The 16,461-nt window shown below is 32.5% G+C and overlaps 1 protein-coding gene across 1 annotated transcript; it reads left to right on the forward strand.

Moving 5' to 3' along the window:
- Nucleotides 1-2,762: 2,762 nt before the first annotated feature.
- On the forward strand, nt 2,763-5,057 carry LOC115971993 ((+)-neomenthol dehydrogenase-like). The gene is made up of 5 exons (XM_031092123.1): nt 2,763-2,918; nt 3,060-3,303; nt 3,746-3,811; nt 4,000-4,182; nt 4,471-5,057. Exons 1-5 carry the CDS (start codon nt 2,884-2,886, stop codon nt 4,846-4,848), a joined length of 906 nt encoding a protein of 301 aa, XP_030947983.1. The 5' UTR covers nt 2,763-2,883; the 3' UTR covers nt 4,849-5,057.
- Nucleotides 5,058-16,461: the final 11,404 nt, after the last annotated feature.

Below are 16,461 nucleotides of genomic sequence, written 5' to 3' on the forward strand. Positions count from 1 at the left end.
TAAAATATTGACACATGTTCCTAACATCAAATCACAAATGTCCTAACACAAAGAGAGGGAAAGAGAATGAAGGAAATTAAAAGACATGGATCGACCATTGGAAACTTCCGTTTTCACATGAATAATTCTACTGAAAACACTAGTTAAGTCACATACATACATGTGATGTAATTTACCGTTGTTATTTAATTAATTTAAAGAGTCAAACCAGTCAAGCCATCAAATTTGAATGAAACTTATATATATATATATATATATATATAAATTACTGTGTGAACTGGGTTTACAAATTAACAATGGTCGAGCATTTGATTTGGTCACTGCCTCAGTCTTGATGCTATATGGTACTACAGAAAATAACAGGATTGTACTTTTCTATTTCTTGATTAAATAAAAGATAATAATGTTGTACCAAGATGGAAGGAGGCTGTCTTTAGGTGGTTTTGATATGCCATGGGTGAGGTTTTAGGTGAAAATTTTGTGTTTTAGCCATTTAGGGTATTTGCATTATTATGATAAACATGAAAAATATATTGCATTACCTTTATTTTGCGTCTTTTAAATTATTTAATAGGATCATTTCTATGTATTTGTTACGTGCAAATATACACAATCAAAAACATACGTATGCGGAAGCATAGATGCAAACTGACACATGTAGGGGTAGCGATCAACCTAGGCTTTTTTTTGGTTGTGTTTGTCAATGTGTAGCCATTTTGATGAATTTTTTTTTTATATGTTCACTCTTTTCAACTCATCTAAAATTTTCGCCCGCCCTTGAAATTCAATTTTTATTTTAAATGAGGCACATAACCTTCCCTCCTTTTTTTTTTTTTTTTTTTTTTTTTTACCACCTTCAAACTTGTCATGGTGCTAATTTTTGGATCCTCATCTAGCTACCACCTTCCTTCTTCTTGAACAATTGGTACCATAAGAACCTTCCTACTCCAAAATGATAACTGATAAAGTGAATTTCTTTATCTAATTTTGAGCATTTGTGTCCAACGAAATGAACCACTTGGGTGTTGACTAGTTTGGCCTTTGAGGCATCTTGATTTTTTTAGATTATACAAATCTTCAACTTTTGATCACAATCTTCACCACCCATAAGTTGATTAATATCAATTTCACAATTTGGTTAGTAAGACATCTCAATTCATTTTGATTGTGGAAATCGATCTTCAACCTGAGATCACAATTTATGTTAACCATGAGTTGATCAAGGCAAGTATTCAATAGAACTGAGAATAACATTAAAATCTCTAGTACAAACCCAAGGTCCATGCATAAAGGACTTAATATGGTTTAACAACGCCCAAGAATTCGGCTTTTGAGATGTTTCAGATCAACCATAAAAACCTGTTAAGAACCATTCAAACCCATCCTCTTCAACAACCTTTGCCAAAATATGGTTATCTAAACCATTAATGACCTTAAGATCAACACCCTTCTTCCAAAGAAGAGCCAATCCACCACCCAAACCCAGCTTTTTCACAATGAACCAGTGAGGAAAATTTGTATCCTTACAAAGCTTTTTAAAATCCTCCTTAAACATTCAAATATCCATAAGAAAACATACTATAGGATCTTGTTCCCTAACTATCTTGTGAAGGCCACAAACTATCTAATAAAGGGTTTTCAAACCCTTGACAGTTCCAACTTAAAAGTCTCATTGGTCCCAATAGGGGTGGTCCACCACCCCCCTCGATCCATTATTCAGAGAAGTGCCATCCACAAATTGCTTGCTATGCTTTGGTGAGATAGTCTACAGAGTTTCTAGTCCTAATTGGTATATAGACCATTTCTCTTTTCTTTTAACAAGAGTGGAAAGTCCAATTCCCAGGCAATGACTAAATTGCCATCCCAATTTTTATGCTTCCTACGCATCACACCTACCCCACACAACATGTCTAGATTGATTACCGAATTTGTGTTGCCTAGTTTTGTCTAGTCCTCTATTCATTAAAAAAAGAGAAAAAAGAACATATCCAGACCAATGCAAAATGGTCCTTGAACTAGTTTTGTTTTGTTGCCCAATTTTTTTTTTTTTTTTTTACCACCCAGCAACATGTCCAAATTTTTTAGGAATATATATATATATATATCAGATTAAACTCTTTATAATAATAAAGCAATATAATATAATTTTATACGTATGATGTGTAAAATTTTATATTATTTAATGAGTACAAATAAATTATTTCTTATATATTATGTAATAAAAGTATAAGAGTAAATTTATATAAATTACATTTTTTATCTTCTCACATTTCTTCCCAACCAATGAACTAAACAAAAGAATTTTCCATTCCTCTCATTTTTTCACCCTTCCAACCAAACACAGAAGGGAAAACTAAATATTTTCTATTCTTCACCAATTTTATATCCTCCTACTTTTTTTACCTTTCCAATTAAACAGACCTTGCTCTCTCAAAATGAGTTCTTAGCGAAAAAGAAGTTAAGACTTAGGAGTTATTATAGTTACGTCCAACCAAGAAGCCCAAATTGGCCACCTTCTTAAGTCTTAACCATTCTTCCTTAAAAAAAAATTAAAAATATACGTCATGGCCAACCCTTCTTTTTTTTTTTTTTTGATAGGAGGGCCTACCCTTCAAGAGAGGAATACGAACGTCATGGCATGCGTAAGTAGGCCATGCATACACATACTAGCCGAACAATTCTACTTCAATGTCAATTATAGTCAAACTCCCTATAAAAACAAAATTAAAATACACACTACAGAAAATCTATGAAAACTTATATATAAGACTACACCAAGAAAAGAACCATTATGTTTTTTGATAAAACATAATTTGCAACGCTGTTAGTCTGTTGCACTTACTCGATCTTACAGACTACCTTTCAATTTTTCACAACAAATTAATGGCGGAAACAAACATGACTCCTGGGACAAAGAGGTAATTTGATCTTCAAACATTAATGTTTTTAGTTGATACATAAAGCTGAGATTTATTGAGATATCCTTAATATGCACCTTTTTTTTTTTTTTTTTTTAATTTTTTTAATTTTTTGATTTTTAATTTCAATCTTCCCCCTAGGATTGCAGTTGTAACAGGAGCCAATAAAGGGATCGGATATGGGATATGTCAACAATTAGCTTCAAATGGAGTCAAGGTGGTACTAACTGCTCGAGATGTGAAGAGGGGCAATGAAGCTGTTGATAAACTCAAGGCTGCTGGATACTCTGATGTGGTCTTCCATCAACTAGATGTGACGGACCCAGTTAGCATTTCCTCTTTGGTTGATTTCATCAAAACCCAATTTGGGAAGCTTGACATATTGGTGATGCAACTTATACATATTCTGAGAGATTCCAAGTGTTTATTTTGATATTTAAGATTGTTTTTTTCTTCATATGTTACAGTGAATCTATGGAATTTTTAATAGAATCATTGAATTTTGAATTTAACAAAGAAACTAAAGCATTAGTTGAGCTCATACATTAAAAATATATATAATTTTGACTGGTAGAAGAGAATAAATCCAGATAGTACAGTGAGGATGGGAATAGATATGCTAGGAACCTCTTGCAGTCAGTTTATAGTGTTTAACAAAGATGAATCATGTAGTCCTCTTTCTTTCTTTTACGACCTTTTTCTTCAGTGGATGAACATATATCACTTGTTTGGAAAAAGAAAAATATATACCATATATCAATCCAGGAAATCTTGCTCTGTTCCCCAGTTTCGATGGCTTTAATATTGATATAACTTCAAAATTGTAGGTAAACAATGCAGGGATTAATGGAGCCACAGTTGATAAGGAATTATGGAACCTTGGTTTGGATGAAGTAAGACTCTTAATGCTATGTAATCATTATTTGTGTCAATTAGAGAGCATCATCCTGAAGTTGTATATACTTCAGCAATAAACTTTTTCCCCTCCCCACTCCCTCAATTTTCACAAAATAAAAACAAAATAGAAATAAAATGTTTTAAACATGAGTGCAACATCGCTTACCTCCATATGATTATACAGTTTATAGGTCCAAATGCCAAACCTTTGAAGGAACTTATAAAGCAGACTTATCAAACTACGGAGAATTGTTTGAGAACAAACTATTATGGGGCCAAGCAAGTGAGCAAAGAACTTATTCCGCTTCTTCAATTATCCAATTCAGCAAGAATAGTAAACGTCTCCTCCGGTTTGGGGCAGCTAAAGGTAAATTATTATTAATCCAAAAGTAGTTAGGTCATAGATGCTACTAATGAAAAAGGTACAACTCACAATCACAGGGTAAATGAAATCACTTTGTGAAAATTCAGAAGTCACAACACTTGTAATTTTCTTGGTCATTTCTAACAATATGAAGTGTGAATTAGTTGCAGGACATGGCATGTTGAGATTTGTGCTTTGACAATGAACTGGACATGCAATGAACATTTGGTGCTAGAATTGATTGACCATATATGATGAGCTTATATATTCAATTGTGTGTTTGTATGTCAGTTTATTTCAAATGAAAATGCAAGGAAGAAGTTAGAAGATGTAGATGGTCTTACAGAAGAGAAAGTGGACGAGGTGGTTGAAGGGTTTTTGGAAGATGTGAAGGAGAATTCCGTAGAAGTCAAAGGCTGGCCTATCAATTTTTCAGCTTATGTTGTCTCCAAGGCAGCTCTGAATGCTTACACAAGGGTTCTAGCTAAGAAGAATCCCAATATTGCTATTAACTCAGCTGGTCCTGACTATACGAAAACGGATTTGAACGACAACACTGGGGTTGTCACTATTGCAGAATCTGCAAAAGGTCCTGTGATGCTTGCTTTGATGCCTGAAGGTGGTCCTTCCGGCCTCTTCTTTCATCAAACAGAAGTGTCAACCTTTTAACTCGAAAATATTATGCAATAGCAACAATTAATCAATACAATATGTTACGTTTGTGTAATAATGTGTGCGTGGCAGGCAGACAAAGATCAATAATGCTAAAAATGTTGCTCTTCTTTTTTATTTCTTTTTTTGGTGGTTACATGAATGTAAGCTACAATCTATGTACTTTCTTTTGAACTTATTCTCAATAAAATAAAATTCTCACAAAACATGAATATTCCCGTGGAGTTTGTCTTTGTAGGAGGCAAAAATTTGTCAAGCCAATTATAAGATGCCACATCAAAAATTTAGTGATAAATTCTAAATTAATATGTTATTAAATTAATTAAGTCAAATAATAACATGTGTCATCCAAATTGACATCACATTGGCATATTAAAATTTGCCACTTGTCATTGAACCCACAAGATAAAGATAAATTTCCTATTCAATATTGATGGATAATTAACTTTATTAAAATAAAAAATAAATAAAGATAAATTTTCTATTCAAAATTGATGGATAATTATCTTTATTTAAAATAAATAAACAAAATAGAGATAATTATTTTTCTTTATTGATTTTTTTTTTTTTTATCAAAATAGATAAGTAGAGATAATTATCCCTAAGCAAAATTTGGGCCAATCAAAAGTCTACTACATCTTTTCAAGCATATCGATTCAAAGTGAAGTTTATCCTGTGGAATCACTATAAATAGAGGACATCCCCTCTCATTTTGAGAGATCAAGTTTTGAAGAAGTCAAAGCTCTGGAGAAATTCTACCTCAAGAATGAACGAAGAACATTCAAAGGAATTTACTTGAATCATTCTTCCAAGACTTGAAGTTCTATTGGATTTAAGCTCAAGAGCCTCCATAAACTTCAAAAGTTCTAAATCATTGAAGTTCAACGGAGTAAGCCTCTAAAGCACCGAAGAATTGCAACCAAGAATCTTCGAAGAACTTGAAGAACATTTGAAGGACTTGAAGAACAATAAATCTCTAACAAGCTCAAAGCTAGAGATTCATTGTGAAGACTTTTCGATTCATCTTCCAACCAAAGTGAAGAAGATTTCACATTCAAGTCAAAATAGAAGATAGAATCAGAGGAGCATTTTTTGTAAAAGAGTTGAAATAGAGATTGTACTCACTACTTGATTAATACAAAAATATATTTGTGGAACAAATTTTTCAATTTGTTTGTTTTTCTATAATTGAGAAATTTTGTGTTTACAGTCTTGTCAGGAAAAATAGGGAGTAATTATTGGAGTCATATAGTGTAGTTCAACAATTGGTACCTAAAGCATAATTTAATAACTCTAATGAGGGAAAAATAATAATAATATTTGTTTAAGTAATAGAATTTTTTTTTCTTTTTTCTTTTTGTTGAGAAGTGACAAAATGTAATTAGTACATAATAAAAATCATGTTAAATGGTAGCACAAGAGGGACATTACATCACTCAAAAATTATTTAGATAGCAATTATCAAGATGTGAAATAAATGTTCTCAACAATGTTCAGTCCAAAAAATAATTAAAAAAAAAAAAAGTGTCCCCAATTAGTATTTATAATGAGAAAATTTTTAGTGTGCTTTTTTTAATATTAAATATAAATTAAATAGAGCAAAACTTAAATTCAGTACCTTGTACCAAGCATCTTAAGTACCCCTTTTAATATTAAAGCACGTGGCTACTTAACTAAACACACCAAATGGCGTTAAAATTTTGCAGAGACTGAGCAACGGTCTTTTCTGTTTCACGAAGTGAAATCAAGCACCCATACCCTTTTGAAGAGAAATCAAACAATTTTGATAGACTTGCTTTGATAGGAGTGGTGTTGGGCTTGGAATTCGAATTTGAGGTGGAACTCCAAGGCTTTGGAAATTGGAAGGTGGGACCGTGGGAGACAAGATCGGCAGTTTCCCATACTCGAATCTAGCCCCTTTGATCCATAACAATGAATTTTCTCCATTATACACAAGTTTTGGGTGGATATGCAAATACACAAGTTCTGGGTTTGAAGATTAATTAGAGTTTTAGGTTCAATTTTTTTAGGTTAGATGAGAGAACTAGTCGAGAATTACTGATTTAGCGTTGTACTTGATAAATACACGGTGGTAAATGGTGGTTATGCAAACCCACTTTAGTAATTTACCCAATTTAGTGTCTTTGTCGATTTTTCTTCCTACAACTTCAATCGTTTGGAGACAGGGTGTCAAGATTTGTTGTCCATGGTTTTTGTTGACACATTCCAAACTATGGTCGCAATGTTCGGTCAATGTGTTATCAATTGCAAATTTGCAAGATTGAGCCATCGGATCTCTTTCTAAAGGTATATTTTTTAAGACTAATGTCCACCTAATCTCTTTCTAAAGATATATTCTTTAAGCCAAGCAATTGGGTGCATGAAAATTCTGCTATTGCTGGTGGATATGACAAGTTCCACAATTTGTTATAATTGAAGGTGGTCACTGACGGCTGTTCAAAAGGGTATGGGTGGTTGATTTCTAGTAAAAAGAGATGAGTCGATTGGGAGAGTTTTGTTCTTGAGTTCAATTGAAGAGAAAGAGAATGAGCTGTTGGATTTCCTTAGTCCATGTAAAATTTTAACTCCATTTAGTGTCTTTGGCTAAGTGCCACACATTCCACGTGTCTTAATATTAAAAGGAGAATCTTAGATACTGTACTTAAGGTACTTTATCTAAGTTTTACCCCATTAAATAAGTTTTAATATAATTTTTTTTTTGTGATGTAAAATTGCTAATTAAGTTTTTGTATTTTGGCTCTATTTACGTCTCTTTCACAAGTTATTAGGAAAAATTTGTTCAATAATTATTCAGCACACTCATAACAATTATTTTTGTTGAATTAGTTTATTGTTTCAATTAAGCTGGATTTCTATTGGCTCAATATTTTGGAGGTCTAATTATAAGTAGGGAAAAAAATTCTTTTCTTTTAAAAAAAAAAATAATTAGCGAGGCCTTTACCCCATCAATATTCTTTTCTTTTTAAAAAAAATTATCATTTTAAAATTGTGAGACATTTTTTTACAATTTCAAAGACTTTTTACTTATGCAATAAGGGGCATTGAGACCCTTTAATTTATTTTGGGACAAGCGAGGCCTTAGACCTTAGCCCAGAGTATATCCTGTACAGACTGCAATGGGTTTTTCACAACATGTGACACCACCACCCCACCAACCCACCCCCCCAAAAAAAAAAACTAATGCGTGAGCCCATGTGTTGTTTAGAACTCATGTATTGAACATTTGAATGGGTATAGGATATACATATACTACAGGCTACAATAAATCTATGAATCCCTATTAGACTACACCAAGAAAAAAAACTTGGATGTTTTAAGCCTAATTTGCAACATAGTTACACTGGCGCTTACAAACTACTCTTCAATTTTTTCAAGAAATGGTAGAAACAAACATAGAGAGAGAGAGAGAGAGAGAGAGAGAGAGAGAGGTAATATGATCTTCAACAATAACTGTTTTATAGGATTTGCCAACACATTTATGAACCATAACACTACAATGTGAGTGTGACTATATATTACTAAAAGTTGAAGCGTAGCATTTATTGTTGCTATGCTCCTGTTGAGCCATATCAACAACCACGTCATTCATTTATTTTTTAATTTTTCTTTTCGCTATATAAAATTTTCTTCCCCCTATTAAAAAAAAAAAAAAAAAACTCTTTTTCTCCCTATTAATTCACACCTACTATTATACCTCTTCTAACCTTTCCATTTTCTTTTTGCCTTTTTATCTCCCCCACTACTTTAATGTTATACTTCTTTCCTCTTTTTTATATTTTGACTCTTTTTTTACCTATTTTATTTTGTATAAATGTGATATCGTTTTCTCATTCAATCCATATTTTCCCCACACAAAACTGTGAGTACTCTCTCTCTCTCTCTTCTCTCTCTCGGTATATTTTTGTTCTTTCTTATAACTCTAATTAAGGTTGATAGTTTTTTTTAATATGTGTTTTGGTATTGCGTTTTTTTAATATTCCATCAAAAAGTGTTCTCTTTCCCTTTTATAGCTTTGGTTGAATTTTAGTTTGGGTTAATACTTAGTTTTTTTTTTTTTTTTTTTTTTTTTTTTTTTTTTTTGAAATCAGGAATTTGAATATGCCTACCAATTGTTTGAGTAATAAATTATTATAAGGCCTATTTATTCCTTTAGTTGCATTTTAATTTTGGCTAAGATAAGATTATAATTTTGTAATGAGTTTTGATTATTATGATAACTAGTCGTATACCCGCGCGTTACACGTTATAATATTTTTAGGATGGTCTCATTAAATATTTTATTAATACTATAATTTTAGTTATTAACATTGGTTTTTCATTGGTTTTTAAGTTAATAACAACCTTAAACATACCTTTTTTTTTTTTACCTTTATGCACACACACACACACATATGTTAGGACATATGTGAATCATGTTAGGAATATATGTCAATATAGAATTGACAAATCCTTTGACAAAACGCACTTTACTTGTAATTGGATAAATCTAGGATGTGTTTAATACTTCAAGGAATAAAGTTTCAATTTCAAGTGTTAAAGTCATGCAAGTCTGTCCAAGAATCAAGTAAAGATGTGCTGGATTTTAAAGCTCAACAACTAGTATCTATCGAGGCTTAAAATGTTGTTCTAGCTCGAGACTCGACAACTGTTCAATAGATAGGGTATCTGTCGAGATTTATGAAAATTAGTTTTTCAGATCTGATTTCACTCCAATTCGTGTGTACATGTTTAGTTTTTCTTTCCTCATAATCTTAAACATATATAAAGATTATTTTAAGGGCCGTCAAAGGTGGCTGCAGTTGCACAAGTGTGAAGCAAGGTTTTGTTCATGCAAATTGTGATTGGAAACATAATTTTCCCTAATTCATCTTTCTCTTGAAGAAGTTACTGTGTTTGTACACTGTAAGTTTTTGTGACCAAGGAGTTTCGTGACCTTTATTGTGTTGATAAAATGAAAAACTTTGCAACAAACATCATTCTCAGGTTAGTAATTAAGTCGCGTACACTGAAAAACTTTGCAACAAACATCCTTCTCAAATTAGTAATTATGTCGCATACTGGGATCCACGCATCTATTGGTTAGTCACGTACTGGGAGATGTGCATTAAAAAGAGAGATTGTTACTACAGAACAATTCCAATTGGTATTGGGTAAGGTTTTAATTGTAGGTTGATATAAGGTACTGGGATTCCTTTACTTGTAACCACTTGTTGTAATAATAGTGGATTCTCAGGAGTGATGACCTTAAAATCACCCGTGAGATTTTTGCCATGTAGGTTTTCCCCATTCGTAAACAAATCACCGTGTCAATTTATTTTCCGTTGCATATTTGCTTAGTTGGTGATTTGAATGTGCTACCACGCATATTGTATGTGAATTTGATTAATTAATCAACTTAGTACGGGTTAATACATTCTTGATCTATCAACACACACACATATATATATATATATATAGTGAATTTTTACACATACCGTTAAGAAAACTCTATATATTCCACTTTTTTGGATGCATAAAATTATAAACTACTACTCCATAATGATATGTTATGTACTTATGTCCACAATATTTTTACAATATGTTGTTACTGGTCCTAATTGGTAGGTAAAAGAATAATTTAGTTATAAGTTCAAATTAGAATCAATAGTAACTTACCACTTATGATTTGTTGTGAAAATATTTTGGACATAACACTTCTCTTTCCTATATTATGGGAAGACTTGTTCTGTTTATCCCCATTTACCTTATCTTGTTATAATTTGTGCAAGGATCAAATTCGAGACTCAGTCCAGGATGAATGGACTTAGACCCAAAAAGCCCAACATAATGAATTTGTAAAGAGTAGGTTAAAGAACTAGACCCTAATGAATTTGACAACGGCTAGTATGGATGTAGAAAATGATTAAGCAAGAACAAAGAACATAGAGCTGAATGAATTTACTGTTCGAGGAGGTAAGTTTTCATATAAATCAATTAGACACATTGCAAGTGCAATTTAGATTGCTACAGTGTCTTTTCTCTCTTTTTCCCCTGTCCTCTTCCTTTGGGGTCTATACTCTCATTAATATTACATCTCTTCCTTCATCTTTACCCTACACGCGTGGACAATTGATGGTTTATGCTGATACTTGTTCCATCAGCCTCCTCTAGAAGTCTTTGAGAGATTTTATAAGGCTGAAAAAGTACTGTTCAGAGGTCACTTCCTCATTAATGCAGCCAGGGAGTTATCTACAGAGCATTCAATGCGGTGGTAACTGATGGTGAACTAAAAAACGGACCATCTCCAGTTCGTCCATATAGTCGTCCAAGACCAGAAGGGTCGTCCAAGACCCAGAAGGTCGTTCGGGTCATCCAAGACCCGGAAGGTCATCCAAGACCAGAAGGGTCGTCTAAGACCAGAATGGTTGTCCAAGACCATAAGGGTCGTCCGTGACCAGAAAGGTCGTCCAAGACTAGAGAGGTCGTCCATGACCAGAGAGGTCGTCCAAGACCACAAGGGTCGTCCAAGACCAAAAAGGTCGTCCAAGACCAGAAAGGTCGTCCATAACCAGAGAGGTCGTCCAAGACCAGAAGGGTCATCCATGACTAGAAGGGTTGTCCAGGATCGGAAAGGTCATCCAAGACCATAAGGGTCGTCTAGCTCATGAAGTGACCTAGACGATCTCCCAACACTTAGGAAAAATTCCGAAGATGGATTTGTCTACACCAGCTTGTAATTCAGACCACACGTTACTATTTTATCTTCTTCATCGCTATGGCAGTTATAGAAGATAAGACTTCTTATTCTAACTGCTATAGCGGTTGTGGGAGTTGAGTTTGAATCTTCGGAATCTCCATGAATATTGGGGCGGTTACTAAACAAGTAACCGCTATAAGGCCTACTATATAAAGACTCATCCATGCAAAATAAGAGGGAGTTTTTTCACTATTACATAAAAGTTGGGAATTCCTGAGTTTCCAAAACACAAAGACTAACTTAAGCATCGGAGGGTTCTTGGCCGGTTCACCCCGGTCACCTTTGATCTTGTGTTTCTTTCTTTTCAGGCCTTCCAAGCAACCATTAGCCCATTGAAGCTCGGAGCATTCAGCCTACTGATTTTCTGTGCATCATCAGTAACAATTTTCCCTTAGATATTTTTGGGTTCCCATCTTTCTTGTACGATTATGGCGCACGTCCCTACATTAGAGCTTCCTAGAAGGTCACTTTGATTATTAAGATCTACATCTGATCTATATTTAGCTTATCTGAGAAGATATTCCTCCTTGGACCACCTTCCTATTTGTATCTTGCTCATTAAGTACTGAGTCTGAACCATTTATTACCATTTGTTCGTCCTTGGACTACTCACGCTCTTGGCCAAAGCCCAAGGCCCAATATATGATTTGGGCTCTTAACCCTACAATTTGATTTTGCTATAATTTGATTTTCTCAAAGGGTAATTTTTATTGCATACACCTTTTCCCCAACTTTCTAATTTCCTTTCTAAAAAAAGCTTGTCAAATTTTTTGTATTTATTAACACTGAGTATCTAATTTCCTTTATAATTTTTTGTATTTTTTCTCAAAAAAATAAAAAATATCACAAAGACTCGTATTATCTTTCACAAAATAAAATAATAAAATCCAAACACCACTCAAGTGAATTAGTTATAATAAAAAGTAAGAATAAAAAATTTTAAATAAAAAATCATAGTATAGAACATTAATTAAAATTATTATTAATAAACTAAATATTATTTTTTTAATCAAATTAAATATTATTTAAGTGATATTTAAATACATAAAAACCTATTTAAAGTTTTACTATACCTAACCCTAAAGACGTGACGTAATTTTCAATTGATTAAGACGAATTTTAGATAATCATTTGTACCCAAAAAAAAAAAAAAAAAAAACATTAAATCAATCAATTAAGGTGCGGAGAGTCACAAACTTGAGCATCTCTTTTCCAATGAGAGCACTAGCGATGCTAAAATTACAAAGTATGGTCGGCAATGAATTATGAAAGCCCACCTCTCATTCTCCTGGTTATCATATTCCTTTTAACGACTGATTTCATTCAAAATTTATATAGGTCAGGTAAAACTAACGGGGTTTCAAAGTCTTTTTATTTTATTTTTATTTTATAAGTTATTGGGTTTATTGTTTATAGACTCAAATTCAATAACTTATAAAATGTAGTATAAAGAAGATCTTCTCAAGCACGATTGAAAGGAGAAAATATACCGTGCACTGGGTGTATATATCCCCCATGTGAAAAGGTGATACATACGCTCGATGCATGAAGAATCTTTTTTGAATGGAGAAGTTTTTTTGATTGGAAAATCTTCTCGTAAGTTCAACAACAGGTCACATCCTTGTGTTGAACGTAAACACACGCTGAACACACAGAAGATTGAGAGGAGAAATAAATGGTCATTTTTGGTGGCTTAGAAATAAAGAACGAAAGGCTTGAGTTGAGACACATGAGGTCACTTCATGATGGAAATTAATTTGTTGCATTAGAAATATACATGATGAGGTTAAGTCCCCATCATATGTAGGACTCATTATCATATCATGGGACAACCTTACGTAAAGTCCTATTCTGGTATTGGTTAACATATACAATAAAGGATAAAAAAAATTAATGATAATCTAATAAATTAGGACAACTCACTTTTGAACAAACTTGGGCTCAAAGAAAATGAAGCTAGCAAATTAAATGACATAGACGTGGAAGAGTTAGTGGATTATTACTGCTAACCAAGGATATTACAAAGGGATCCAGCTATATATTTTATGCTATTAACATGTTTCCAGGAAGCAAGGCTTAATATGCAAGAAAGTGTAACCATATATTATATTCTGTATATTCTAACTTTTTTTTTTTTTGAGAAGACCTATGCATTCTAACTTGTGCGGTGAGTCATCTGAATCAGTTTGGGATACATTGTGTAATACTAATATACAATAGCAGGGTCATTAAATTTAATTATGTGACATCCTTTTTATTCTTTTAATCCTATGGGAAAGTTCCATCTATTAATTGTTCCTTTATAGAAAAGCATAAACAAGACATGGTTGAGGTTTTTCCTTTATATAGTAATAATATTCCAAACCACATAAGTCGTGGTACAACATTGTCAAATAAAAAATACATGGTTTATTTTTGTTGGTATATAGAAGGACAAATGTAATGTGTCAATAGGATAGGTGAATATGAAATGACAGACACTATCAATTTTTTTTTTTTTTTTTTTTTTGGGGATGAGAATGGAAGATGCTTGAAGTTGTAATTGCTTGTTTAGTTGTTTGTCTATAATTGGTTTGGAAATTGGTTGTAGTCTTTGCACTTATCAAGGATTCTTGTTCCACTTTAGTCTCTTTTTTTAGTTAAATGAGAGTCAATGTTGAGCTAGACAAATCGCAAGAGAAGATCCCGCAACTACAATAACAGAGAAAAAGAGTGGCGCCACAGAATAAAAGACACAAACAAATAAAACTTATAATTAATCTTAATTCTAAACTTTTCTAAGAACTTAAAAAAAAAAAAAAAAAAAAAAATCTAAGAAAAATATAGCAATTTCAATAAATTTTTTTTAGAAGAAAATTCAAAATGACTTAAAACTAAATAAAAAAGTTAAACTCTAAATTGATTTGGGGTTATTTTCTCTAGCAATTTATGTGTCAATTTATTATAATATCCATATATTATTCAAACAAATCACACGACTCATTAAAAGTGTTGTATCAATAAAATACTCAAGAAATGGTTTTTTCAGTCACCAAACAGTGAATTGAAGGAGGATGGTTTTAAATCAATAATTGGAGCTAATTTTTTTCCAAAAATTTATTAACTTAACAAAATGGGTACTCCCACTATACAATTGATTATAGCATTCTACACTAACAAATGCTTGTTAATTAATATTAGAATTTGTTTAATTTGTAAAATCTCTTATTTTTAGGTAATGGATATTGTAGGGATAAGGGCCCAAGATTGTATATTGGGCCTTGAGTTTTGGTTGAGAACGTTGATTGGTCCAAGGACGAATAAACAATAGTGAGGGTGTTAAGTTCAAAGTACCATAAGTAACATGCAAGTAGAAATGTTAGGAAAGGTGGTTTGAGGAGAAGTGTCTCCTCGGATAAATAAAGCACAGATTAAACGTATATTCTATTACTCAAAGTGACCTTCTAGAAAATTCTGCTGAGAGGGACGTGCATCGTGAACGTACTAGAAGAGTGGAAGCTATGAAATATCTAAGGAAAAACTGTTGTCATCATATTGAATGTCTTGCAGCTAACTTTTTGGCTGCATTTATGTGAAAAAGACCCTTGAACAATGCTCCCTTGACTACCACAATTCACAGAAAGTCAAAAAGGGTGTCTGATGGGATAAACACTCAAGTAGTGGCTCAAATGATCAACAAGTGTAGAATCAAGATCGTCCAAAAAGAATTATATAATGTAAGAGATCCTCCATGGATAAAGGATCAAAAAGAGAGAGGAAGAAAGGACTACACCAATCAAAATTGTATCTGTAATCTGTTCAATTGATTTATATTAGAACTCACCTCCTCGAACCGTACTGAGAGCGAATTTATTTGGATCAATCTCTTTTGCTTTTGTTTGATTACCTTTCAAACCCATTATATCTGTTGTTCAACTCATTAAGGCCTAGTTCTCTAATCCACTCTCTACAAATTTATTGTATTGGACTCATTGGGCCAATATCCCTTTACATTTTGGGTTTGGGCTTCAAAACGTGTCCCTACAGATATGAATTTAAATTCCACTTATAAAAACATAGATTGATGATAAATGGTATTGTTATAGAATGAAATATGTACATGTTTTAATTCTATTCTAATTATTTAAAAAAATTAAAATTATAAACTTATATCAATTTTTGTATCAAGGATCTTATAACTTAACTAGTTCGCACCTTCTCCATCGCGCACCCTTGTTGATGCGGTGGTCACTCTACAAGTATAAATACTTGTGGGATGTTGGGGGGGGGGGGAGGAGAGTAAGGGCCGGAGTTTAAGTTTTTAGAAGGAGTTTCACACACATATGCACTTAAATTTAGTTAGAGTAGAAATTTTATCTTTTATATATATATATATATATATATATATATATATAAAACTAGTTCTCACCTCTTTTTTCTAACCACAAATTATTTGTCATATCTTTTTTGTATTTATTAATGTTGAGGATCATGCAAGCATGTATTATTTTTCATAAAAATTAAAATAAAATTTTAGTCTTATAATTTAACTAGCATTTTTTAATAAAAAATTATTACGTAAATAATATTACCATAACAAATTTTAAATAGTAAAGAACACAGTCACTGTACATATCAAACAAATTTTCCTTTAAAGACTTTATCATAGGAAAAACTAAAGAATAATGCTACTGCATGGGCTCACTATTTTTTGTTTTAGTGTTTACAACTTGCCTCGCGTAAGACTTTGACAAAACTTGGATGAAATGCTGAGGTTCTAATATTGGTGGAAAATAAGTGGTAGTGCACGCGTCAGCCAAAAAAGAGACAGAGCAGATTCATGACGAAGCACACTCGAACTGACCGACTCTTGT

The sequence above is a fragment of the Quercus lobata genome, chromosome 12, assembly GCF_001633185.2.
Source record: "Quercus lobata isolate SW786 chromosome 12, ValleyOak3.0 Primary Assembly, whole genome shotgun sequence".
NCBI classification, from domain to species: domain Eukaryota; kingdom Viridiplantae; phylum Streptophyta; class Magnoliopsida; order Fagales; family Fagaceae; genus Quercus; species Quercus lobata.